Source organism: Antechinus flavipes, chromosome X, assembly GCF_016432865.1.
Source record: "Antechinus flavipes isolate AdamAnt ecotype Samford, QLD, Australia chromosome X, AdamAnt_v2, whole genome shotgun sequence".
Classification (NCBI taxonomy): Eukaryota; Metazoa; Chordata; class Mammalia; order Dasyuromorphia; family Dasyuridae; genus Antechinus; species Antechinus flavipes.
This window is the reverse complement of record NC_067404.1, coordinates 75,464,121-75,491,655: the sequence shown is the minus strand read 5'-3', so window position 1 is coordinate 75,491,655 and position 27,535 is coordinate 75,464,121. Positions and strand designations below refer to the sequence as shown.

The following is a 27,535-nucleotide window of genomic DNA, read 5'->3' as shown; positions in this document are numbered from 1 at the left end:
GTCACAGGCACACTTGTCACATTGAGCAGCAGAGTTCAGAGTAAGAAAAAAGGCCATCGTCAAGCTATCAACATCTGCTGGGAAGGATGAACTTCAACATTTCTCTGATGGACTTGGTGAGAACAACTAAATGAATAAATACAATAGATGCTCAGGGACTTCAAATCAAAGGTGGGCAGGAAGGATAGCAAAAACCATGGTGGAAAACAGTTCAGATCAGAAGGTTTATAGATAACTCAGAAGCCTCATGCTTATCCAGGAGGAATACTTTCATCTGGAACCTAAATTGAAACAATATGGTCACTGCTACTGTCTCAATCTTGTACCCCACGGCTCTACTCATAATTCCAGTAACTTTACGAGCCATTCTGGCCATTTCCCTGGCCATCGTGCCATAAATGTGTTATGTGTTCCTACTAGGCCGTAAGCTCCTTGAGGAAGGAGCTGTCTTAACTTTTGATTTTGAATTCCCACTCTTGACTTGCCTGACACACAATGCTTAATAAAGAAGTCTTCATTTATGAGAATCATGAAAGCCTAGAAAGGCTTGGATAGAAGTCACGATCATCATTACCAAAATATGAAACTGACTATAATCTGACAGGATACAGTTGCTTATCCACAGGAGAGTCATTTTATAATCAGCTGTGCTCCAGCCAGAACAAGCAGGGGGAACAAAAGACAAGTTAATAGGAAACTGTAAGATAAAGAGGAGAAGATACTGTGTGCAAATCAGACAGCTCAATCAACCTATTTAAGCTGCTGCTTCAGAATATTAACAGATTGGTAAAGTCTCACTGGGGAGCCTATGGGGGTGTGAGGATATGAGATTAGGTCCATGAAAAGAAAGGTGGAGACAAAAGGGAATGTGACCCAACTCTGCCAGATCATCTGAAGAATATTTATAAAGGAAAACTGGAAGGGTGACAGATGGAAAAAGCCTGAGAGATCTGCCCATATTTCTATAATCATCTATTTTCATCACTGATGACAGAGGAATCACCTCCTTTGCTCTCTTAACGACTTGGATCCCAATGTGCTATGATGAATTGACACTTAAGATGAAGTCAGAAAGAGCAGCTGAATTGGACCAAGTATACAAAGCTGCATCGGAGGTGACACAATCTCAGAAGCCTGAGGCACACAGTTAGGGAAGCCGTTCACATGGAAGAAATACTTTGGCTTTTAAATCATGTGTCACTGATTACATTAAGCTCCAGATTGTTATAGGAACTCCTCAGTCAGATCCACCATCACGCAAAAAAAAAAAAAAAAATCAAAACTCCCAGAAATACACACAGAAAAACATTCAACTGGAGACGGAAGAGCTGTTGCCCTGCAATGGTCTTCAGTGGGATTGGTGGCCCCATGAGTTGGTCCATCGGCTGAACATTGAACTGGGCCAAAGGAAGCTGGGATGGGAGACTGCAGCAGGATAGGTAGATTTGAGAATCATCAGCATAGAGAGGATAATTAAATCCATGGGAGCGGAGGTCACCAAATAAAACAAATCAGAAGAAGAGAAGAGGGCGCAGAGCAGACCCCTAAATAGGCACCTCTATTTAGGAGGGTATGAACTGGAAAGATGGTCCAACAAAGGAGACTGAAAAGGAGTAGTCAGAGAGGTGGAACTTGGAAAGAGTTGTGTCTCCAAAACCTAGAGAGAAAAGAATATCAAGGAGGAAAGAGGGATCAACAGTGCTAAAGGCTGCAGAAAGGTCGAGAATGAGGACGGAGAAAGGGCCAGTGGATTTGGCAACTAAGAGAGTGGTAAGTTAGGAAAGAGCAGGTTCAGTAGAAGGTTGGGTAGGAAGCCAGACTGGAAGAGGTCTGAGAAAGTGGACACAGCTACTGCAGATGGCCTTTTCAAGGAGTGTAGCTACAAAGGGTAGAAGAAATACAGAACAATAGTTAACAATGGAAAGATCAAGTGAGGATTTTTTTGGGGGATGGAGGAAACAAGAGCATCTTTGTAAGCAGTTGGCAATGTGCCGGTAAACAGAGAAAGATTAAAAATAAATGAGAGAGTGGGGAAGAAAGAGAGGGCAATCTGGTGGGATGGGATCACTTGAACGCGTAGAGGAGTAAGCCTTGGTAAGAAATAAGGCCACCTCATCAGATGAGACAGGAGTGACAGAAAGAGACTGTGGTAGAACACACCAAAGTGATGAGATGCAAAAGAGGGGAAGAGAGAGTGCTCATCAAATGGCCTCCATTTTACTGCAAAAAAGCAAGATTCTCAGCTGAGAGAGTGGGGACAGGAGGAACCATGGTAGGCTTGAAGAGAAATGAAGAGGTTTCAAAGAGCTACTGTAGAGGACAGGAAGAGTTGATTAGGGAGTATCACAGGATTACCTAGCAGCAGCAACGGCCCAGTTGAAGCTGTGTATCATAAATTTATAGTGGTTAGAATGGCTACATGGTTTTCTCTACCTTTATTCAGCAACATATCTTTTGGAGTGAAGGCAGTAAATAGTGAGAGTGATGCAAGGCTGAGGCCTGACATGGTGTAATAAGTCCCCATATAAGGGACTCAAGAGAGGATACTGGAGAAATGAATTAGTTCACCAAGGAGAACCAAGATGGTGAAAAAAAGAGTGACTGGTGCAAAGGAGATGGTGTGGGAGAGAAAGTGGGAAAAAAGACTGGAGGTCATGCCACGGTGAAGAATGAAGTTTTGTTTAAAAAAAAAAAAAAAAAAAAGGCAGAGGGAGAAGAGAAAAGTCCATGGATTATGGTCAGATAAATAGATTTCTGAATTCTAGAATGTGAAAGTAGGACATTTGTGGGTGACAGCAAGATCAAAAATATAATTTATTTGAATTGCTTGCCATCTAGGGGAGGGGTGGGGGGAAGGAGGAGAAAATCTGAAACACAAGGCTATGCAAGGGGCAATGTTGTCAAATTATCCGTGCATATGTTTGAAAATAAAAAGCTTTAAAAATAAAAAAAATTTAAAAAGATCAAAGGTGTGACTACCTTTATGTGTGGCTGAGGTGGGGTAGATAGGTACACACACTGATGTTCACTTTATAGGTTCAACACTAGAGATGCCTAGTTTATCACAAATTAGAAAATGCTGAAATACAATCGAAGTAACACAATATTACAAAACTGAGAAAGCACAAACTTCAGGAAACTGATCCAAGAGTTGACTTCACCCCTACATACCAAACGGGCCATTTAGTGCCACATCTAACAGCAGGTCAATGTTTTCGGGTGCTAACCCAGACTTCCAAGCGATATCTTCCACATTCTGCAGGTGTTTCTCCATGACTTCTCCTTTTTTGTGTACATTTTGGAAGTACTCTAGAAAAATTGAAAGGGAAACTCTGAAGACTATACTCCAAATAGTCATTCTTAACAAAGTTACAATCTGGAACACTTAATAAGGCTAGCCTCATAACGATAATTTTTTTTCTTCCTTATATTTCTAGTATTATTTTATAGTAACCATACTTTTAAACTGGGAAAATATTCTGTCCCTGGAAAGTTAAGAATGTTGGTGGCTTTAGCCTTATCCATTTGATCTCCTGACTGGTAAACAAATTCTATTCTCACAAACTATAACTCTGTCATACCTGTAAGCTCAAGAATTCTAAATTTAACTTTCACTACAACAGAATTTGGAAAATGTATAGTAAAAGATATCTTAAAAGACAACAAAAGGAGTTATTAGCTATGTGATATCTGAAACAAGGACAGCACTAACCGCTAGGACAAGAATAATACTTGACCATAAAAATCTCCCACAAATTTCTAGAAGTCTTAAGTCTTCAATCATGACAAAATAATTTAATTCTGATTTGAAACCAACATGGAAAGAGGTAGTTATATCATTGGGCTGAAAAGTTCCTTAGAAATTATCCAGTCCAACCTTTTATTCTGCTGATGAAGAAACTTAAGTCCCCAAAAGAGAAGATCACACAGATAATAATGTAGTAGGACCAGAGTTATGGCCTTGGGCCTTGTATTCCAAATCTAGCGATCGTGTATCTATATAATTTATTGGAAAAAACAGCGATGACTTCAGAAGACTAGAAATGACTTCATTTAAAGGTGTTTTCTATATAGTGCCTTAAGGCCATCAAAAAAGAAAAGACAACAAAAAAAAGGTGAGACAGTTGGGGAGGGAGACATGGCTCATAGGTACCTACCAAACGCTTGATGAAGAAGATATCCCTCTTCATAGTCATCATTTTCCGATTCGTCGTCACTGCTCAGGATTAAGGGCTCTAAGTCACTGTCACTGCGTCTCATTTTCCATACCAAGGAAGTGTTTTTTATAACAGGAATAACTGGTGATAAATTAGTCTCCCGAGCAGACATTATCACAGAAGTTCTATAGGGAAACAAGTGTGCAGTGACCCGTTAAAGTGGAATGGTCTTTTCATTATCACAAGATAGCCTCCACCAATAAAGAATACAGGTTAACTATATCAAAAAGCTTATGATCTACAAGAGACTTAGGAAAAGAAGTCAGTCTATTGAATTCCTATTCATCAGCCGAAGTGCCCTTCTGCTGGTTAACAGCGCAGGCCGTCTCAGAAGGCCAGGCACGACTACAATGATGCAGTTCTGAAGTGAACTTACTCTCAAAGATGTCCTTTTGCCTACAATCCCTCACAACCCACTTAGGTAAAACTTCTTGGTTAAAAAGCCAAATTAGCAGGCCGAGTGGTCTCACACAGCCACATCCTTTGTTTTCTCAATAGGCAACTAGCATAACTGCATGACCTTAGAACAGACATGAACTCAGATTTAAATTGTGTTTTAAGGATGAGAAAGGCAATATGAGGATCATGACCTCCATTTTATAGATAGGTAAAGAAAGATTCAGGCAAGGAATTTAAGATAATTGTTTTAGAGGCAACTAGAAGGTTCAGTTGAGAGAAAGTGGGACTTGTCCAGAAGACCTGTGTTCAAATTCTGCCTCTGATACTTCCTCAGCTTGCAATCCTGAGTCACTTAGTAAACCTCAGTTTCTTCATCTGTAAATTGGAGATAACATAGCACCTATCTTATGGGACTGTTGTGAGGATTAAATGAGGGAGCCTCCTTAAAGCACATCAAACAGCTATGTAAATGCTATCTATTATTAGAGTTGGAAAGGAGCTTGGGTCATCTAGTCTAACTTCCTTTCAGAGTTGGGCAAAATGGTGTCTAGTGATTTGTTTCGGGCCACAAAGATGGCAATTTGATTCAATTCAACTCAACAAGCTTTTGTTAAAAAGCACCTACTCTGTGCGAGGGTCGGGTGCTTGTTTTAAAAAGCGCCTTCTCGAAAAGGACCTGTATGTGCCAAAATGTTTGTGGCAGCCCTTTTTGTAGTGACTAGAAACTGGAAAATGAATGGATGCCCATCCATGGGAGAATGGCTGGGTAAATTGTGGTATATGAATGTTATGGAATATTATTATTCTGTAAGAAATGACCAGCAGGATGAATACAGAGAGGCTTGGAGAGACTTACATGAACGGATGCTGAGTGAAATGAGCAGAACCAGGAGCATTATACACTTCAACAACGATACTGTATGAGGACGTATTCTGATGGAAGTGGATATCTTCAACAAAGAGAAGATCTAATTCAGTTCCAACTGATCAATGATGGCCAGAATCAGCTACACCCAGAGAAGGAACACTGGGAAATGAGTGTGAACTGTTTGCATTTTTGTTTTTCTTCCTGGGTTATATTTACCTTCTGAATCCAATCCTTCCTGTGCAACAAGAGAACTGTTTGGTTCTGCTCACATATAATATATTTAGGATATACTATAACATATCTGACATGTATAAGACTGCCTGCCATCTAGGGCAGGGAGTGGAGGGAGGGAAGGGAAAAATCGGAACAGAAATGAGTACAAGGGATAATGTTGTAAAAAATTTCCCAGGCATACGTTCTGTCAATAAAAAGTTATAATTATAAAAAAAAAAAATAAAAAGCACCTTCTCTATGCTGGAGTCAGAGCCATAGGTGCTTGTTTTAAAAAACACCTACTCTATGTTAGGATCAGAGACACAGGTGCTCGTAGGTGCTTGTTTAAAAAACATCTACTCTGTGCTGGAGTCAGAAACACAGATGCTTCTTTTAAAAAGCACCTTTTCTGCGCTGGAGTCAGAGACATGGGGGCTTGTTTAAAAAAGCACCTACTCTGTGCTGGATTCAGAGGCACAGGTGTTTGTTTAAGAAAGTACCTACTGGAAGAAATGAAAGAAGAAAAAAATTAAGAGTGAAAAGGACTTTGTGGGTACATTATTTAGCTAGGAGGAAATAAAATTTTTCCTGAGCTGGCAGAAGAGACCTTGGATTTTAAACCAGAAATCATGGATTTGAATCCTAATTCTGCTACTTTTTAGCCATATGATCTTGGGTATGCCAATAAAGCTCTTCAAGCTTCAGGTTCCTATTACGATCATCTTAACTTTTTATCACCCCTTATTGAAAAGATTTTGACAAGATCCTTTCCTGAAATATAAGTAAATAAGGTCCAGAGGGAAAACAAGCAATTAAGTTGCTAACTGAGTGGATGGGGTGCATAAGGTCAGTGGATAAGATATCAACTAAGCTTAATATTCTGAAGCAGATTAAGTAAACCATGTTCCTTCTATAAAAGATCATTGGAAAAAAATATTTAATTCCTTTTTACTAAAAAATATAAGTAGTGTCATGGATGTGGCCCTTTCACATCTTGATTAAATAAAATAGACAAAACTGTGTTAAGAAAAAAAGTCAAAATAATAAAATAAAAAAGCACCTACTCTGTACTGGGGTTAGACAGGTGGTTGCTTAAAAAAGGACCTACTCTGTGCTGGGGTCAGAGATACAGATGCTTCTTTAAGAAAGTACCTACTGGAAGAAATGGAAGAAGAAAAAAATTAAGACTGAAAAGGACTTTGTAGGTACAATATTTGGCTAGGAGGAAATAAGATTTTTCCTGAGTGGGCAGAAGAAACCTTGGATTTTAAATCAGAAAACTTGTATAAAAAAGCACCCACTCTGTAGTAGGATCAGAGACACCGGTGCTTGTTTTAAAAAGCACCTACTCAGGAGCAGCTAGGTGGTGTAGTGGATAGAGTACCAGCCCTGAAGTCAGAAGGTCCTGAGTTCAAATCTGACCTCAGACACTTAACACATCCTAGCTGTGTGATCTTGGGCAAGTCACTTAACCCCAATTGCCTCAGCAAAAAAGAAAAAAAAAGGCACCTACAAGTGCTTGCTTAAGAAAGCACCTACTCTATACTGGGGTCAGAGACAGAGGTGCTTTTTTAAAGAAAGCTCCTACAGGTGTTTGTTTAAAAAAAAAAAGCACCTACTCTGTGATAGGTTCTACAGATGAAATGACAAAAAAAGAAAGCAACCCCTTCTCTCAAGCAGTCACAACAGCTACACCATTGTGTTAACACATTTTTTTTTCTCACAAACCCTATGACATAATTGATAAAGGGACCTTCAACGGAGGGTTGTGGGGGAATGACAACCAGGATCATAAGAGGAGTGGGTGTGTTGGTGTGTACAAGTGAGAGAGAAGAGAGATGGAAAAAGAAAGAGGGAGGGAGAGAGAATAGGAGAACCAGAAGAGAGAAAGGGGGACAGACAAAGATTCAGAAAGAGACGGAATGTGAGAGAACAGTGATGTCTGAGTTTCTATGACACTATTTCAGATTTTCTTGCCAGAGAAACCAGAGTAGCTTGTCATTTCCTTCTCCAGCTCATCGGATAGAAAAGGAAACTGAAACAAATGGGGTGAAGTGACTTGACTAGGGCCATACAGCCAATGTGTCCAAACCCAGATTTGAACTTACGAAGATGAAGACGATGACGAAGAGGAGTCTTTCTGGCTTCTGTCCCGGTCCTCCATCTACTGTATTATCTGGCTGACCATAGGAGGGACACAGTAAACACACAAAGGATAAAGTCATGTGTGAGGACCGGTTGGGTGGAGGGCGGTTCAGTGCCAGAGCTCCCTTGTCTCCAAAGCCCAAACTCTCCCGGGAGCAGGGCTGCAGAGCAACTCTAACTCAAGTGGCCCTTCGCCGGCTGACTTGAGCAGCCTGGGAAGCAGGGGGCGCTGGGAGACCGGCTCAAGAGCGCCACACGGGAGAGAGCAACTCGATTCGAGGAGCGAGCGCGAGCGCGAGGGCGGGGCGAGTGCAGGGGCGGGGCGAGCGTCACGGTCACATGACTCGTAGGCACGTCCTCGCGCACGGGATGAGGTGGGGGGGTTAGTGCGGGGAGAGGAACCCTATCCCAGTCCGCTCCCGCGGCCGTCCTCGCGGCCGCCCCCGCCCCGGTCCCGGCCCCTTCCTCAGTAAGTCCCCTCCCCCCTCTCCTGCAACAGGTAATGGGAAGCCAGGGCTAACTCACCTGAGGGCCAAGTGCTAGCCCCGGCCGCCCCAAGAACTCTTCCCGCGCCGACTCTCCTTTTCGAAAGTGAATCCCGCCCTGCGCAAGGCCGGACGTCCAAGCCGAGACCTCCGAGGGGCGGAGCGAGCGGCGAGCGCGCTCCCTAGGTAATGTAGACTCATACGCAGGCGTAGAAGTCGAGTCTAAGCTGGAGACCCATTGCGTAGAAGGCACCGAATGGGTCGGTTTCTGGTCTCTGATTGGTTGAGGCTCAACTAGCTTAACTCTGATTGGTTGCGGCCCTCCAGACTGCGGTTTTTCGAATGCTTTCAAAATATGGGCCTGGCGCAAACTCCCCCTGATTCATTTGGGAGTTTAGTAGCCGCACTCGCGATGATTCCTTTCCCGGTTTATTTTCCAGTAGTTATCTCTCTCATCCCCAGTCTTCCCTACTACCTACAAATATAAAGCCCACGTCTCCACAGTTCTATGACAATAACAACAACAACAATAAAGATAATAATATGCTCCGCCCCTGGCCCCTGCCATCCCTTCAAGCTATATTCCTCCTCGAAAAGACTGTCAGTATTCGGGTACTAAGCCCTCAGCAGTCAGTCTTCTGACGTCATCACTCAACTGAAACTGTTCCTTCCAAGTTAGCAATGATCTCTTAAATGCCAAGTCTAGTGGGGTTTTTTCAATCCTCATCCTTCCGGACCCCTCTGTAGCCTTTGACGTCGTTCATCCTCTGTTTCTCCTATCCGTCTCCCCTTCTCAGGTTTCTTTGGTCCCTAATTGTAGCTAATCCCCTAAGCTTCTCCCCTGAGCATTACCAACTCTCCGTAACCCCGTTGAGTTCACGTGGGTTCAATCCTTCCTACATAGATCTGCAAATCCAGCACAAATTGGCTGTTGGATACCTCAGACTGGATCTTGGGGAAACACCTCAAAGTCAGAATGTCTAAAGCAGAACTCATCTCTACCAACTCACCCAAATCCACTCTCTTTCAAGATTCTATTTCTGTTGGGGGCATCATCATCCTGCCAGCCTCCCAGGTTCATGATCTCAGTATTCACCTGGACCCCTCTCCCTCCCTCGCCCATATCTAATGAATTGCCAAATCGTGCTGTTTAAAACTTCCTAATACGACTAACATCCAACCCCTTCTCTCCATTCACAGAGCCACTACCTTAGTTCAGACCCTCTTTTTCCTCTTGCTCACATCATGAATCCTAATCAGTGGCCTGCCTCAACTCTTGATACACCAGTCAGTCCTACACACTGCACACATCTCCCCTAAGCACAGGTTTTCTTGTCACCTGCTGGGTCAACTCTATGACTTCCCCTTGTCTCCAAGATAAAAATACAGACACCTCTGTATAGTTTTTAACATATTTCACAACCTGGAAAGAAAAACAAAAAAAATGCAAATAGTTCACATTCGTTTCCCAGTGTTCTTTCTTTGGGTGTAGCTGCTTCTGTCCCTCATTTATCAATTGAAATTCAGTTAGTTGTATTTTTGTTTTTCTTCCCGGGTTATTTTTACCTTCTGAATCCAATTCTCCCTGTGCAACAAGAGAACTGCTCGGTTCTGCACACATATATTGTATCTAGGATATACTGCAACATATTTAACATATATAAGGCTGCTTGCCATCTAGGGGAGGGGGTAAAGGGAGGGAGGGGAAAAATCGGAACAGAAGCGAGTGCAAGGGATAATGTTGTAAAAAATTACCCTGGCATGGGTTCTGTCAATATAAAGTTATTATAAAATAAAATAAAATATTAAAAAAATATATTTCACAATCTGGTTCAGGTAGCTAAGTGGCACAGCAGATAAAGTGCCAGGCCTGGAGTCAGACTCCTCTCCCTGAGTTCAGATCTGGCCTCAGACACTAGCTGTGTGGCATTAGCCAAGTCACTGAACCCTGTGTGCCTCAGTTTCCTCATAATGAAAATGAGCTGGTGAAGGAAATGGCAAGCCACTCAGTGTCTTTGCCAAGAAAACTCTAAATGGGGCCACAGAATCAGACATGACTAAAAAACACAAAAATCAACAGTGAAAGATTTGGTCATTCTGATCAATACAATGATCCTCACACTTTCAAGGACTCCTAATGCAAAAGTGCCACTCACTCCACATAGAGAACCTGAAGGACTTAGTGGAGATTGAAAGAAGTATATATTCCTGGGGTTTTATTTTTCCTTTTGGAATATGACTAGTGCAGAAATAAACTCTTCATCACTTCAAATGTGTATTGTGATCCTTGCCTTCTCGATGGCTAGGGGAAAGGGTAGAGGAAGGAAAGAATTTGGAACTGAAAATCAAAATAAAAATTTAAAAATATGAGAGTCTTGAAGGTAGAACTCGTCTCAGCCTTTGTAATTGTGTCCAAGACAGTGCCTGGCGGAAAGTAGTTGCTTAAATATTTTTTGATTGACTAAAATCCAAAGGCCTCTGTAACAATGTTTATAACATACAGGTAACACAGTAATCTATAGATTATTGCTAGTCTATAGCCTCAGGATTGTCCAAGTTCAAATTCTGCTTCAGGAACTTAGTTGTGTGGCACTGGACAAGTCATTTAACTTCTTTATACCTGTTTTCCTATCCTGTCCTATGGGGACAATATTAGCACCTAATTCTCAGGGTCATCGTGAAGATCGAATGAATTAACGTGTATAGCATTTCGTAAACCTTAAAGTGGGATATGTGCTAACTAATATCATCTTTATCCTACAACTCTTGCTATCACTTTCCAGTTAGTCTCTGTGCTTCCTTTTTTCTACCTCTAATCTATCTTCTGCATGGGAGCCAAAATGATTTTCCTTAAATTTATCACTCCTCTCAGTAAACTATTACATCCTGGAGCAAATCTATTTGCTCCTCCATTTGGCCCTTCTCCAGGCTTGTTACCCATTACCCCTTTCTCACACTTTACAACCTAACTTTTCTGTTCCTCACAGACAGAACTCCCTTTCCCAGCCTTTGTACACATTGTCTCCCACACCTGGAACGTACTCCTTTCTCACCGGGGCCTCTTCCTTCAATGCTTAATTCCCTTCAATGTTCAGTTCAAATGTCAACTTGATTTATTTTTTAAATTTTTATTTAATTTTATCTTTTGTTGTTGAGGTAAGTGGAGTTAAATGACTTGCCCAGAGTCACACAGTTAGGAAGTGTTAAGTGTCTGAGGTCAGATAGAGCTGGTGCTCTATCCATTGCACTACCTAGCTGTCCCAAATATCACCTTTATTGAGAATTGGACAGAATCAGGAAAACAGCGTACACAAGGATAGCAATATTATAAAAATAGTCAATGGTGAAAAGATTTACTCTGATCAACATAGTGACTGTCCACAATTCCAAAGGATTCATGATGAAACATGTTATTCATGGACTCCAAGTGCAGCTGAAGCATATTTTTTCTTTTTCTTTTTGAAACATGGCTTATGTGGAAATTTGTTTTACATGATTACATATTTGTAGTAGGTTTTATATTTCTTGCCTGCTCAATAGGTGGGGAAGGGATCCGTTGAGGGAGATAGTCTGGAAGTGAAAATAAAATGAAATGGAATTTTTCTTCAAATGTCATCTTTATGTAATCTGGCTTCGGCCAAAGCTCCAAGCACACTTTTGTGCTGCAGATCTGTTTGAGAGACTTAGTGAGTTGACTCTAGAGATATTCTTGGTGGAGAACAGTGGAGGTAGTATCCAACTTTAGCATGGCAGAGAGACTCAGTAAATTGGCCCATCCCCATCCTGTCACTGTTCTTGCTTGATATTCTAAAACTTGTCAAACGCGGACCCTTCTCTGGGATATGATGCATTCTCTTGATTTGAGCTGAGATTTTTTTCTCTTATTCCCAGCTAAAGAACTCATTAAGTCTTGTATTCTAATCTGTAGAATTTCTCCGATTTCTATTTGCTGTTTTGCTTAGATAAACTAGTTTACTCATATTCGCCATTTGTGATGGTCTGTTGTGGAACCGTTGTTTGATGGGAAGAAACTTAAATATATACCATTTTATTCTGAACTTCTTATCTCCCCTAGATTTCCAATATTTGAAAGAGGAAGAGAGTTCATTCTAGCTCAGTATTTCTCAGAAATTGAAGGTAATGGCTCCCCGGAGAGATGTTCCAGGGGACTGCCTTCCAACCCCTAGGAAGCATCCTGGCAGGGCAGATGTTGTCCTTGGGGTTCTTCCTCTTCTAAGAGCTAAGTTAAAGCTCACCTCATCTAGATTCGTGTGGCCCCTGTGTCTCTATGTACAGACGGTCCTTGTGGCCACATAGATCACCTTTATATGAAGCCTTTCTTGATTCCCCACCCCCCTGTCAGCTGCTGCTGTGGCCCCTTCCCTCTGAATGTGCTATATTTATTTTTCTTTATTTTGTATTTCTTCATCCCTGTACCGGTTGTTTGCCTCCATTCCAATATAAGCCCCTTTAGGTTAAGGGCTATTTGGTATTTGCCTTTTTATTCCCAGAGCCTAATACAGCACCTACCTGGAAGATACTAGTAGGCGCTGTGTAAATAATTACTGAGCCAAATCAAAGGAAGTGGAGGCTGGGTCTGCCTCCTCATTAGAGAGGGGGTTCAGCTTTCTGGGCACGGGAATCCACTAAGCCGAGGCTAAGATGTGGAAACATCTGTTCTATCAGCAGCTTGCAAGTAACTGGCTCTCGGTAAATACAGCTTTGTGACATGGGAGGGGTGGGCTGGGCCGGGATAGGAAAGTGATGTATCTGAACCAGAAAGTGAGCTTGGATACAGACCCGCTGTTGGCAGAAAGAGAAAAGGGGTCCTGAGGAGGGGAAAGAGTGACGCATTTTGGAATCAGGCACTGGTTGTGAATGCTGGCTCTGCCTCGTCTTACCTCTCAGACCTTAAATGAGTTAATTCTCTGTGGGACTCAGTTTCCTCCTTTGCAGTAGTTACATTAGATGGTCTCTGAGGTCTTAAAATCTCAGAACCTTGATGGGTCTGAGAAGTATGAAGTATTTGGATCACTGGACCAGCACAGCTGCTGCCACACAGGAACTATTTTGGGACGAGCTGAAAGAATCAGACAGAAGTAGGGGGGGGGGGGTATTTAGCCTAGAGCCCTCCAACCAGGCAAGCTTCAGGAATAGCCGGGGAGGCCACCCCTCACATCTGTACCAGGGGGCAGCCTGGGAAAGGAGGAGGAGCCTATACCCTCCCTCCTCTTGCCGTGCCCCACCTACCTGGTCTCCATGACCAAAGGACAATCTGGGGAAGTTATTAAGATCCAAAGAGTGAGTGATCTCAACATCAGTGTCTACTCCAGCAGTGTCCCTTTGCAACGCTGGCTGATGGCAGCAGCCATATCAGGAACTGCAAGCCATGCCAAGAGCAAAGGAGACACTGAGGAAAGTTGGCCAGAGAACTCCGTGGGAACACCTCTGAGGTCTAAGAGTTTGTTCACGTGAGAACTTTATAGAGGGAGAAATGTAGGGATCTCGAGTCACCCCATGTCCAGATTTGTTCTCTCCAGTGTGTACCTTATCGCTATTGGATTTCTAAGCCCATCCACACTCTCCCCATGGATCCTGTGTATGTTTATGGGAGAATAGGCCCCAGACTTTTAGGGGTCTGGTCTTTGTACTAACTACTCTTGCTCTACCAGCTCAGTCAATTACCTTTTCTCTTAAAACTACTTATGGCTACTGGCCGATAATAAGTGGGAAGCCCACCAGGAAGGCCTTGTGAGGAACAGAGAAGTAGAGGACCCGGTCTGCTAACGTGAGCGGGAGTTATGGAAATAGCCCTGGAGGAGGCATTATGTCAGGCATCGGCCTCTTCAACAGATTTCCAACTCTGAGGGGGCACAATTTGAACCTCAGCCTTCAATTTAGTCTTTATTTAGATTAGGGATCAGGGAAGAAAGAGTTGCATTTATTCTCTCCACAAGCAGGCTTCTTGGGGCCATAAAGCAGTCAGGTAATTAGCTCTTCAAGTCATTTTTCTGTCCTAACTGTGCTTCTAACTCTCTGGACTTTGCCACTGTAATTCACTTCCCTTCCCACCTTGGCACTTCCCTCGGTACCTGAGAGGGACCACCTCAGCTTGGAACATTCCCTCTATCATGGTGGCACTCTTTCTTAAAAGTGAGTTCCTTCAAGGGACCTGTGTTTTGGGAAGAGGCCCAGGTTGGACATGCTTTAACTCTCCTCCGGCTGTGCTTTTAGCAGAACTTTGCCGCTAGAGCTCCACATGGGTGTCTCCCCCCTCACTCAAACCTGCTTTTCAGCTCTCTTTTATACATTTTCTTCTCCCACTAGAATTTAAATTATTTGACAGCAGGGGACCACCTTTCCATTTGTTCATATTTGTATCTCTGGTATTTACCCACAGTGCCTAGCACATAGTAAACACTTAGAAAATGCATATTGCTTATTTCTTTAAGTCGGTATAAACCCCAAATTAAGAACCCTTGGTCTGTACTACCTTATTGAGTGACATCAGCTTCCATGAGTTTCCTGATCATCTCTTTATAGGCGAGTCTCATATCTATGCATCCAACCTTCATCTGTTTCCTGAGTTCCCATCCCCTGTCTCCAACTGCTTTTTGGACCTCTTAAACATCTCAAACTCACTGTTGGCTAAATAGAACTCATATTTCCTCCTAAACACTCCCTTTTTCCAGCTTCTCTGTTATCACCAGGAGCATTCTCCTGGTCATCTAAGCCCCAGTTTCATAAACTGTGGTTTCCAAACCCAATGGGGGATTTTGTAACTGAATGTGGGGGTCACGGAATTCTGATTTATTATCAGTAAATGTTGACTTGTATCCCTATTTTCTATACCTATATACCTGGGGTCACGTAAAAATTTCTTGAGTGAAAAGGGTTGTGAGTGAAAAAAACTGAAGAAGTCCTCTGCAATTTGGAACTATGCTCAAAAAGTTATCAAACTGTGCATACCCTTTGATCCAGCAGTGCTACTACTGGGCTTATATCCCAAAGAGATCTTAAAGGAGGCAAAGCAATCTGTATGTGCCAAAATGTTTGTGGCAGCCCTGTTTGTAGTGGCCAGAAACTGGAAACGGAGTGGATGCCCATCAACTGGAGAATGGCTGAACAAATTGTGGTATATGAATGTTATGGAATATTATTTTTCTGTAAGAAATGACCAGCAGGATGATTCCAGAAAGGCCTGGAGAGACTTACACGAATTGATGCTGAGTGAAAGGAGCAGGACCAGGAGATCATTATACACTTCAACAACAATACTATATGATGATCAATCCTGATGGACGTGGCTCTCCTCAACAATGAGATAAACCAAATCAGTTCCTATAGAGCAGTAATGAACTGAACCAGCTACACCCAGCGAAAGAACTCTGGGAGATGACTGTGAACCACTACGTAGAATTCCCAATCCCACTATTTTTGTCTGCCTGCATTTTTGATTTCCTTCACAGGCTAATGGTACACTATTTCAAAGTCCGATTCTTTTTGTACAGCAAAATAACTGTTTGGACACGTATACATGTATTGTATTTACTTTAACACATCTAACATGTATTGGTCAACCTGCCATCTGGGGGAGGGGGTAAGGGGAAGGAGGGGAAAAGTTAGAACAAAAGGTTTTGTAATTGTCAATGCTGAAAAATTATCCATGCATGTATCTTGTAAATAAAAAGCTATAACAAAAATAAAATAAACAAACATAAAAAGAAATCCTTCTCTGTCTAAGCTTACAACCTTGGTGTCTCCCTTTCTTCCTCATTCTCACTCCATATAGCCAGTAATTACCAGTTCTTGTCATCTCTCTTTTTACAATGTGTCTCATATTTATTCCCTTCTTTCTATTCACCCAGTTACCACCACAGTTCAAGCCCTCTCCTGCAGTAGTCTCTCGATTTGTCTCCCTACCTCAACTCTCGCCCCACTCCAGACCTTTTCCCCCTTGCCTGCCAAAGTGGTTTTTATCAAACAGAAGTGACCGTATGATCCTCTGTTCAGCAAACTCCAGTGTCTCAGTATTATTTCCGCAGTCAAATACAAAATCCTCTGTTTGGCATCCAAAGTTCTTCATAACACAGCCCTTCGCTGCCTTTCCATTTTCATGTGGCATGACAAGGAGCAAGAGGGGACTTTGGACGAGAAGTGGGACCTTTAGAACCTAGCTCAGTGCTATGTGGAACGAGGACTTGTCCCAAACTCATATTCTATGTGGACATGAAGTTGGTGGTACCGTTCAATAGGAACTGAACGAAGTTTGAACCCGTTCTCTTTGGAAGACAAGGACAAAGGGAAACATTTATACTTTTATTATTACATGTCTTCAAATGAAATTTCCTTTAGTAAATGGAACTAGAGCACTATTCACTGGTACCAAAGAGAGTGGGGGAGGGAACAACAGGTGGGAGCTCCAGCCTAGTGGCAGCAAAGATATCCCCAAACCTTTCAGGGTCTCCCTAGAATACTGAGGGGTAGATTCAGCTGGCCTTGTTCCAGAGAGTTAGGCCACAGGACTGTGTTGCATATGGGGACTCATCCAAGATGGATGGAGAGAAGTTTCCCCAGCCCCTCAGGACACCCATAAAACCCTGAAGGGGAGAAGTGGCCCACCTGGCTCTTAGTATTTTCCATATATGTTGTATTTATGTGCATCTGTACATGTCATCTCTCCTGCTAGAAGGCAAGCTCCTTAAGAGCACGTACTTTGTGGGGTTTTTGCCTTCTGCCCGACTGGACAAACCCCTGCTCCCCAGATGTTGTTGTTCTGCTCATGAGGTGCTTTTACACATATTATCTCTAGAAGATCTGAATACTTTTGTAATGGTTGAACTTCCTCAAGGTGGCAGACTGAAATTTTCAGTTGGCACAAAGAGCTAATCGAAGGGGAATTATATAACCTCATATGATATGAAATGATTCTCCTTCCTCCTTAGAGGTGTGTCACAGAAGAGCTGGAATCCTTGAAGATGGCCATTTCTTTCAGAAATTGAATTTAGCCCAGACAGTCTCCTTCAAATGTCTAAAAGTTTATTTGGAAAGAATGAGACAAAAAGGGGAGAGGGAAGGGAGCCATTTACCAAGAATGGTGATGCTTTTTCCAAAATGACAATCCCATTCTTCCCTTTGCCTGGCACAACAACCCCCAAACCATCGAAAACAAAACTGGTTTGCCAACATCCAACAGAGCAGCAGTTTCTATCAAAGGAAGCAATTCCTTGGACTGCTCAGCTCGATCATCATTTTTTCAAACACTCCCCCTTTCTAGTGAAGAGAGATACAGATGTAGGGATGGGTCAGGACACCGCTCCTAGTCACAAACCTGGACCCAGTTTAACCTCAGTGCAAAATCAGTAAGAAGGGAGCTTATGTTTGGCAAGAAGTTATAGCTTCGCTTGGGCACTTTGGGGACGAGCTGGGAAATAGCACAGCTGGGGCTTGAGGTGCACAGACATCTAACAGGCTCACCTCTTGCCCGCTCAGCTACAAGAGCAGAGCAGAGTAGAAGCAAAGTCCTGATTGGTGGCTGAGGAAGCTTGAAGCAAGGCAGCTTTGGGATTAGGAAGATCAGACGACAGTGTCTGGAGAAAAGTTGACCGCTCGGGTGCGTTGGCGACTCTGGAATCATTTGGGCTCAGAGGGTCTGAACGGGGGCAGAGTGGTACAACAGAAAGAATGGAATTTGGATCCGAAGGACCAGGGCCAGATCCCAGCTCTGTCACTTAATTCAGAGTTGTATGAGTTTAGACGGATCATTTGAACTTACAGGGCCTCAACTCAGTTTCCTCATCTGTCAAATAAGGGGCTTAGAATGGAGAATCGCTAACATCCATCCATTCCAGCTCTCAGTCTACAGATCTCTCATTTGTCCATTATGTCAGGATCAGATTTTCTGTTGATCTCAAGGCCCCCTTGTTCTAAGGTCACTCGCTATTTAGGCTTTCCGATTTACACAGTGGATGAGGGAGGAAGCCGATTCATTTTACATCGTCCAACACTTCTGATTGACAGAATTATGTTTGGGGGCAAGATCGCTTAAAAGCCCCTGCTGGGAAGATGTGATGTTAAAGCCCAAAGGGAAGAACCAAATCATCTGAGGTCCAATTGTAATACCAGGGGATTTCTAGCTAGAGAAGTCATTCCTGGACCATGGGGAGATCGGGGAGTTAGGGAATGAGGACGGGTGGCAGAAGAAAGAATCCAGAGTCAGCCAAATGGGGAAAGTGCTGTGCGATGTCCGTCACCACGTGGGGGGGCGGCCATCTCGCCGTGTCTCGACCTTTGCTAGAATGCACCCGGCGCAAAGTGAGGATTATCTGTAGAGGATTCGGCTGAGACCAAAGCCTTGTCCTCACGCACTTCCATCTATACACATGTAAATCAGGCACGCATCTCCACACGTACACTGTTCCCCCACAAACAGTACTTGCTGGAATCTTTGCCACACAAACACCTGAGAAGTAATCTTACACACATGTCCATGCAACCAGATGGAGGAATGATAAAAGATGGTGGGTCTATGGTCAGGTCAGGAGCTAAATGTGGGGAATAGGGAAACACAAACATGAGGACCATTATGTGGCATTTTAGGTCCCCCTTTTCCACAAAAGCAATTAATTAAGAAACAAAAAGGAACAGAATGCACTGAGATCTTCCTGGGCTACTCAGAGGGAGCTGCCTGGAAGGTCCACCATGTAGGGCAGCTTCCTTATGACACTTTGACCTTGACCTTCTTGTGGGGGGCACCCTGCCCCTCACCGGCCCTGGAGGAGGCCTTCCGCTCAATAAGCTGTTCCTCAGGCTGGCGGGCAATCAGCAGGCGGCAGGTGAGCAAGATCCCGAAGACCAGGGCGTGAGCGTATCGCTTGAGGGGATCACCGACCAGCTGGTGGAAGAAGAGCACAACCAAGACCAACAAAAGGAGGAAGAAATTGGCAACATCTTTGGGACGGCCGGGGACCACGGTCATGATAATGCCACAGATCACTTCCAGGGTTCCGATGCTTTTTCGCAGAGCGATGGAAGTCACACCCATTTTTTTCAGTAGCGGCAGGGCCCGGACATAACTCTTGTAGGCACGTTTCTGGAATGGGAAAATCAGAAGGCAGCCACTGTAGCAAACCTGGACTATGACACGGGAATGGAGAAAAGTGCCATCCAAACACGAATCCACTGCCACACAAGCTTGGCTCCTATTTCCCATCTCCCCACCCTGCCTTCCAAATAAAAGCATTGTAACTAAAATAAAGTTGACAGTAGATTGACTAGAAGAAAGGGCAGCATGATGGATTATGAAGATCAACCTTGCAGTCAGGAATACTTGGGAATATCTGCTGTCAGAGTCCTACTTTTGACACACGCTGGCTGTGTGATCACAGTGAAGAAGGTTTCTGAAACTGGGTGTTACGGTGCCACATGGGGGATACACAATTAGGATCTCTTATCAGGAATTGTTTGATTTGAATATCTGTTTTACATACCTATGTACCCATAAACATTTCTTGGGTAGAAAAAGTTTAAGAAGTCTTACCCAAGATTACAAGTTGCAAACCAATTTCCAAATTTTGTATCAATGGAGGGAGGTATATATAGGCATGCATTTGTGCTTATGTGTGTGTGAGAGAGAGAATGAATGTGTCTGTGAGAAAGAGATGGGGGTATGTGTGTAAGAGTATGACTGTATGTGAGAAAGAGTATGAGTGTGTGTGTGTAAGATTATGAATGTATGTGAGAAAGAGTATGAGCAGAAAGAGTATGAGTGTGTATAAGAGTATGAATGTATGTGAGAAAATATGAGTGTGTGTGTATAAGAGTATGAATGTATATGTGAAAGTATGAATTGTGTGTGTAAGAGTAAGAATGTATATGAGAAAGTATGAGTGAGTGTGTGTAAGGGTATGAATGTATGTGAGACAGTATGAGTTTGTGTGTAAGAGTATGAATGTGTGTGAGAAGGTATGAATGTGTATGTATAAGAATATGAATGTATGTGAGAAAGTATAAGTGTGTGTGAATAAGAGTATGAATGTTTGTGAGAAAGTATGAGTGTGTGTGTGTGTAAGAGTATGAATGTGTGTGAGAAAGTATGAGTGTGTGTGTGTAAGAGTATAAATGTGTGTGAGAAAGTATGAGTATGTGTGTGTAAGAAAGTATGAGTATGTGTGTGTAAGAATATGAATGTGTGTGAGAAAGTATGAATTGTGTGTGTAAGAGTATGAATGTATGTGAAAAAGTATGAGAGTGGGTATGAGAAGTATGGGTGTATATGTGTGAAAATATGAGTATGTGAGAAAGTAAGAGTTTATGAGAGAATGTATGTGCATGTGAGAGAGAAGTGTGTGTGTGTGTGTGTGTGTGTGTGTGTGTGTGTGTGTGTGTAGTGGCTAAGCATTCTGAAATCCTTTCTGTCACAAGAGTAGGCAAAGTAGAGAATATGGCACTATGGTACAGGATACCTGATTACCATTTGTTAAACTGATCCTTGTAAACCATTTTCAGGGAGGTAGCAAATTAATCCAAGGTCCTGCGTACAAATGCACTCTGTGCCACTTAGAACCTTAAGGTGTGACTTTAGGCAAGCGATTTCATCTCTCTCTGGGCTCTCAGTTTTCTCAATTTCAAAACAAGGCTTCTGAGGCCCTTTCATTTGGAAATCTATCTTCCCGTGACCCCTAAAAGTTGTACTTAGTCTCCAAAATGTGTTAGTGTGCCAGCTGCCAGATTCACACAACACTGGGATTCCTCACAACCCTTATTCTCCTGAAAATTAAAAGAGAACAATAAAGGTGTAGTAGTATGGAATGATAACAGTATCATCGGGAATTACCTGACGAGGAACTTGAGATAATTCGGACGAGAACTTTTTGGTTGCGCTTTGCCTTTGTGGTGTCCATAAAGATTGAAATTATTTGCCAAACGAATGGTGTCAAGGAGTTTGTCTGGGAAATGTTTAAACTGCTCCAGAGAGTAAGCTTTCCGAGCATCTACCAACATATCGCTGTCGTTCTTCTCATCACTAATAGCGCGCGTTTCTAGAGTGCTTTAAAGGTTACAAAGGCTGCTGTGTCTTATCTCGTTCGATCCTTTAGAAATTTAGTTGAAATCACCAAGAAACGCCATCCGCAAACTGTGCCTATCTCCTGTGAAGTAAATGTCTAATAGCGTCTTCTAGGCAACGCTTTGATTAGCCTATTTCTTGTTACTATTTGTTTTGGGAAATAATGAGCTTGCGTGCCTTTTCCAGTAATAGATCATTTCACTTTTCCACTCCTTCACAGTGTCCTGGTCTCCAGTAAGGTTGTCTAATGAAAGGCATGTTGCACTAGGTGGCCCCCTAAGTCCCTTTCTGGCTCTGAGCTGCTGGGATTTTCTAGAGGGTCCTGTCTGTGAAAGCCAGCGAACGGGAGAGGGTTTCTGGCCACGTTCCTAACGATAATGCCTTCTGTTTGTCTGGAGCCCGACGGTTTTCAAAGCACTTTTGGGGTCCCCTCTCTAAGTTGATCCCTACGAGACCCTTCTGAAATAAGGCAGAAAGGAGGAAACTAAGGCACAGAGGTGGCTCAGCCACACGAGCAGCAAGTGGCAGTGCTAGCTATGAATCTCCGTAGGGATCAAGAAGGGAAGGAAATGTAGAGAGAACCTGCCAGGGGACCCCTGGATTTCGGGAAGGTGAATTTCAAAGGGTTCAGAGGGAAGCTAGGTGGCATCCCGTGGACTAAAGTGCTTCAGGGGCTGAGAGGGAGAAGAAATTCTAGCGACATAAGGGGAAGCCGGGATCTGAGTGATGAGCTGGGTGGCAGTGGGCAAGGCCCTCCACACAAGCGTTTCCATTTACAAAGAGGTAGAGGGGAGGTGGCGGCAAGGCCAGGGCACGGGGGCCAGTCTGATGAAATCGTGGCCATGTCTCCAGCCTGACTAGCTGGCTGTCCCTGGCACTTACTAGTTATATAATGTGGCCAAGTCTTCCGACGGCTGTGATCTTCAGCCTCATCTCCGTGGTGGGCATGGGGATACCTGTGTTCTCCACTGGCTAAGTCACGCTGGGGGGGGGGCGTTTGTAATGCTTTGGCACAGGGTCGTCGCGATCCCTCCCAAATGAGCCGCTTTGCTTCTTGCTATTGGCCAGTCCCTTGTATAAAGATTGGGCTTGGGAGAGAGGAAAGTCCCTGTAATTTCCCCAGTTCTTCAGCTGCCGGCCGTGGCCTCGAACCCCAGACACCATTAGAGATGACCGGGAGCCCTCTCTCTAGCCCGTCCCACGCTTGCTTAGCCCCCACAACAGAGGCAGATCTCGGGCGCGACCCTACGATAGGATGGGCTCAGGTGTGATGTGGTTTATTCCGAATCACCGACCAAAATGTCATTGGATGCCCTCAAATTCATTAGTGTCGTTCGTCTGCGGGGGCTCTGAAGGAGTCCTCCAGAGAATGTGTGCTAGGCTCCCCCAAAGCTACTTCCCTCCCTGAATACGGGGAGAAATTCTTTTCAGCCCCCCAGCCAGAGGCAGAACTAGGGCAGGGCAGCAGCCAGGGCTTTGCTCAGGCACTAATATTGGGGGTGGGGTGCGCTTCCTACTTCTGGTAGTCTAGAGACTGCTGTCCCTTCCCTATTGGCTGGAGAAGCTGGGCCCCAGGAGAGGGAAAGGGAGTGGGGGCTGTGAGCTGTGGAGGATGGAGGGGGGATGGACCGTACCCACAGTTGGCCATCTTTAATGTGGATGCTGCCGCTCCACCACCCCCCCCAACTGGTTTTGCCCCAGGTGAAAAAAAAAATCTCCGCTTCTGTCTTTTTTCCTCCCTTTCCCCAGTTCCCAGCCTAAGCTGCATGCCCCCCCCACCCAACCCCACCCTCTGGGAGCTGGGGCTCCGATTGGAGCAGTCAGGTGCGGGGGCCAGCCAGCCTGAGTTGGGATGAGAAGGGGACTGAGAGGCAGGTGCTGGGAGAAGAAGCCAGAAAAGCCTAGAAACTTCCATGGCATTTCCTGGTGCACTGAAGGATCCTAGCGGGTCCCCCAGCACTCCCTTAGGAAGAGCCAGCCAACCTCCGGAGTGGCAGACGCTGGCCAGCCTGCCCCCCGTGCCCATTCCCTGTGCAGAGCCTGCAAGAGCCCTGGCCTCTGGCACCCGGGGAAAGAAAGTCAGCGGCCGGCTGTCAGAGCGGAGACAGAAGCAGGCTCTGCCAATTAGCCTCCAGCCCCGGGAGCTGGCTAAGTGAGCTCTCCGCCAGGCCCCGCCGACCCCAGAAGCGGCACCCAGGGGCCCGTCCCCGGCCGCCAGAGCCCACTGACCCCATTTGCTCCCCGGACCGGCGTCTGGCCCCGTCCTAACCCCGAAGGAGCGGACCTGCCGCCGCTGGTCTCTTCCCCTCACAGATGAACTCTCGGGCTCCATCCCTCAGGAGCCGGGTTTCCTCACCGGTTCCCGGAGCTCTCCGGTCGGGGAAAGAGGGGCTGTTTGGCCCCGGCCGGGACTCCCGGCTCAGGTGCTTCCCAGAGCAGAGCATCCCAGTCTCAGCGTACGGAGGACCCGGGGTTGGTGGCCCCTCCCCCCTGCAGCATTCAAGCCCTCCGGAGGAGCTCCCAAATGAAATTCCCCTTGCACGGCTATTCCTGCTGCAAAGTTGTTGGGGAGAAGGGAAGAAGGTGACATTTCAGGGATGGGGACGGTGAGAGGGGAGGGATAGGGTGCCCCCGCTGCCCACCGCCAAGCAGCATGCCCCTCAGGAGCCCCCAGTGCCCACATTTACCATCTCACTGTAGGCATCCTTGCTGAGTCTGGGGGTCAACTTGATGGTCCCCATGAAGACAAAGAAGAGTCCCAGAGCCACGGAGAGGGCCACGATGGTCACGGTCCTGGGGGAGGCCATCTGGGACAGGAGGGGCAGATCCTCCCGGATCCTTTCTCTTTGGGCTCCCCGGCTGGCCCCGAGCCAGGCAGTAACCACCGGAGGGGTGGAGGCAGGAGGGAAGCTGCCCAGCCAGCACAAGCAGCAGCAGCAGTCTGCTAGGCTGCTGGGAGGATGACAAAGAGAGGAGGGAGCCAGGGAGAAACACGAGAGCTGGAGATTCCACTACCTCGGGTGCTGGGTCCTAATGCCCCACCCAGCACGGGAGTCAGGACAGAACGCCAGCCCTGGTCTGGACCGTTTTCTCTAAGGACGGTGGGTGGAGTGGGCGAGGGGGGAGCTGCCGAGCACACCCGAGCCCTGGGCTGAGATCCCTCTCTCTGCCATTTTCAAGGCATTCCTTTGGGATTATTGGTCTATAGGATTTGGGGGATGGATGGGACTTGAGAAATCTGCCGGTCTGCCACCCTGCCCACCTCCAGGGGCAGAAGTCTTTGAACTCACTCCCTCATGGCACAGCCAAGTCCCTTTTCGGACAGTTTTAATAATTAGACCATCCTTCTTGGAAAGGAGTTGAAATCTGCCTCCCCGGGACCTCCAGGGGTTGCCCTCGGCTTGGGCCTCTGGGGCCAAACAGAAGGCAAGCCTTTCCCACAGGAACATGGCAGATTTTCCTATATTCGGAGACTGCTTTCGCCCGCCTCCTTCCTCCCCACTTCTCTATCCCATCTCCCCAACACATACCTTCTTCACTCCAGGCTAAACCTTCCCAGTCCCTTCAACCATCATCATGGAGTCTTCTCATGATCTTGTCTGGATGGAGGCCAGGTAGAATCCCGCCACCAGACTCCCATGATCCACCTGGCTTTTAGGGACTTTCAGGATACCATGTTGACTCAGGCTGAACTTAGAGTCTGCTACCCCCCACCCGCCTTTTTCAACCAAATTGTTGCCTAGCTCGTCCCCATCCTCTTTTTGGTGGTATCTTCTGCTCTTTGTCTTTTCCTTTATTTCTCCTTTGTTTCTTTTTCCTTTACACATGCATTAAGCCTGACAAACATTTCTTAGCTTAATGGTGACACTCGGGGCTAAAGAGATCACCGACTTCTGCCAGACAAAGCTTTTTTCCTTGTTATTTTCCAGTTCAAAATCCTTCTGGGCCTTCTCATTATCTGCAGGATAAAGTCCAAACCCTTTAGCCCAGACTTCCAGACTCTCCATAATCTGGCATCATCTGCCTTACTAACCTTATTTCCCTTCACTGCTGAGAATCCGCTGCTGTAACTAGACAGGATTACCCACATCTCCCCCTCCTTGTGCCTTATGCTTTCCAGCTTCCCTGCCTTTGGTCGCGATGTGTCCATATCCTGTAGTACCTTCACTTTTTGAAATCCTACCCATCTTTCCAGGTCCAGTTCAGATGCTACCTTTCTAAACTAGCATGAGCACCCTGGCTGAAGTGATTTCCTCTCTCCCCCATCCCCCATCTTTTATTGGAGCACTGTTTCAATTACTTATATAACAAAGATACTGCCTTGTCATATCTATTTGCATGTTTTCCTCTCTTCTCCTAAACCCTAAATTGTTTGAGGGCGAGAACTGATTCTTCTACTTCTTATCACTGTGCTAGTGGCCAGCATAATACTTTGCACAGATTAGGTGCTAAAAAAGCTATTATAGAATCAATGATACATAAAATGCAAACAGGTCTGAAAAAGTGAGAGATTACAACTTGTCTGTCATTTACACTTGGCAGATAGTAAGCACTTGGTAAAATGTTCCATCAAGTGGCACGGCGGATAGAGGGCTGGCCCTGAAGTCAGAAAGACTCATATTCCTGAGTTCAAACCTAGCCTCAGATACTTCTTCCATGTATGACCTCGGATGAGTCATTTTCCCCTGTTTGCCTCCGTTTCCTCATTTGTAAAATGAGCTGGAGAAGGAAACGTAAAACTGTTCTAGCACCTTTGCTAAGGAAACCCCAAATGGAGTCATGAACTTTCGAGTATAACTGAAATGACTGGGCAAAAGGGGTTAGCTACCCATTGATGATTTGGTTTTTTTACTATAGTGGTTCACTAAACTATATACTAAGTGATGGAAGAATTTGTATTCGAATCAAAACCTAACATGGCTGAAATGAAGACCGCTTGAAGTATTCAAGTAGGTGTGTTTATCAAATCCTTGACCGGCCCTAAAGATGAGGAAGGCGGTGTCTGCCAGCCAGGACCTCACTGTCTAGCAGAGAGCCGCTCAAGAGTTTTTCCTGTGTGACCAACTCAGAGCGAAATAAAAAAAGCCATCAGAGGCAGGGTTAACCTTTCCCTTCCTAGACTATGGAGCTCCCTTAACAGCCAGTGACCCAGTTGTAAATCAGGGGAACACTTAGAAAGTTCTTATCCCCAAGGAAGGCACGCGAGTGAGTCAGCTTGATGCTCAGCTTGTATCTGTGCCCTGTTCCCCATGGACAATAGTCCCTCTTCCTGAGGTACCAGTGGACTGCAAGCTCTGAGCAGAGAACCATCTATAGGCTCTTTCCCCAGTTCTAGAAATATCGTCTATCAAATGAGATAATATTTACACAACTCTTAACACAGAGCCTGACACTTATAATAGGTGCTTGCATGATCAACTCTTTGTGATCCTGGGCACTATAGCACATCAGTACTGGTTATATGAGGTTTTCTTGGAGTGGTTTGCTATTTCCTTCTCCAGCTCACTTTACCGACCCAGAGTCACACAGCTAGTAAGAGTGTGGAGCCGGGTTTTAACTCGGGTCTTCCCCGACTCCAGGCCCAACTCTCTCCACTGAGCCATCCAGCTTCCTACTGTGTGCTTATTGTTTTTCAGTTGTTTCAGTCATGTTCAACTCTTCATGATCTCATTTGGGTTTTCTTGGCAGTGATTCTGGAGTGGTTTGCCATTTCCTCCTTCAGTTCACTTTACAGATGAGGAACTGAGGCAAACCCGGGTTATATGACTTGCCCAGGGTCACACGTCTGGTAATGTCTAAGCCCAATTTGAACTCTGGTTTTCCCGACTCTAGGCCTGATCTTCCATGCCCCGGTTGCTCCAGTGAGTGCTGGATAAATGTTTTTCTGTATTGCTTCTCGGGATCCTTCCAACCAACCAGCAGTTTCCCCAACGGGAACCTTGGTGGTGTTTCAAGCCATCGCACTCGTGCAGATAGTATTTGGACCCCCCGGCTGTCTAGGGTGCCTGGGTGAGTGCCCACTTAGCCCACTCACGAAGCAGCCCACGCTTTGCCTCCACATGCAGCCAGCCAACGTTGCTGTCTGCCTCCCATGACTCGGGTCCTCTGGCCCATCTTGTTTTTGGTAACAAGCTCTCTTGAC

At 45.0% G+C, this 27,535-nt stretch overlaps 2 protein-coding genes across 2 annotated transcripts in view; both read right to left on the bottom strand.

Annotated features, from left to right (window-relative positions):
• CENPI (centromere protein I) overlaps positions 1 to 7,881 on the bottom strand; it is a 54,269-nt gene extending 46,388 nt beyond the window's left edge. The window contains exons 1-3 of the mRNA XM_051967996.1: positions 7,806 to 7,881; positions 4,158 to 4,342; positions 3,172 to 3,309 (exon numbers count right to left, since the gene is read on the bottom strand). Of these exons, the coding sequence (XP_051823956.1) occupies positions 3,172 to 3,309; positions 4,158 to 4,342; positions 7,806 to 7,861 (379 nt within the window). The 5' untranslated portion in view covers positions 7,862 to 7,881. The remainder of the gene's footprint in view (positions 1 to 3,171; positions 3,310 to 4,157; positions 4,343 to 7,805) is intronic.
• Positions 7,882 to 17,349: 9,468 nt separating this feature from the next.
• On the bottom strand, positions 17,350 to 24,366 carry TMEM35A (transmembrane protein 35A). The gene is made up of 2 exons (XM_051968364.1): positions 24,081 to 24,366; positions 17,350 to 19,419 (listed from the first exon to the last, which is right to left on the bottom strand). The coding sequence occupies exons 1-2, from the start codon at positions 24,198 to 24,200 to the stop codon at positions 19,045 to 19,047; spliced, it is 495 nt and encodes a 164-aa protein (XP_051824324.1). The 5' UTR covers positions 24,201 to 24,366; the 3' UTR covers positions 17,350 to 19,044.
• Between the last annotated feature and the right edge of the window lie 3,169 nt (positions 24,367 to 27,535).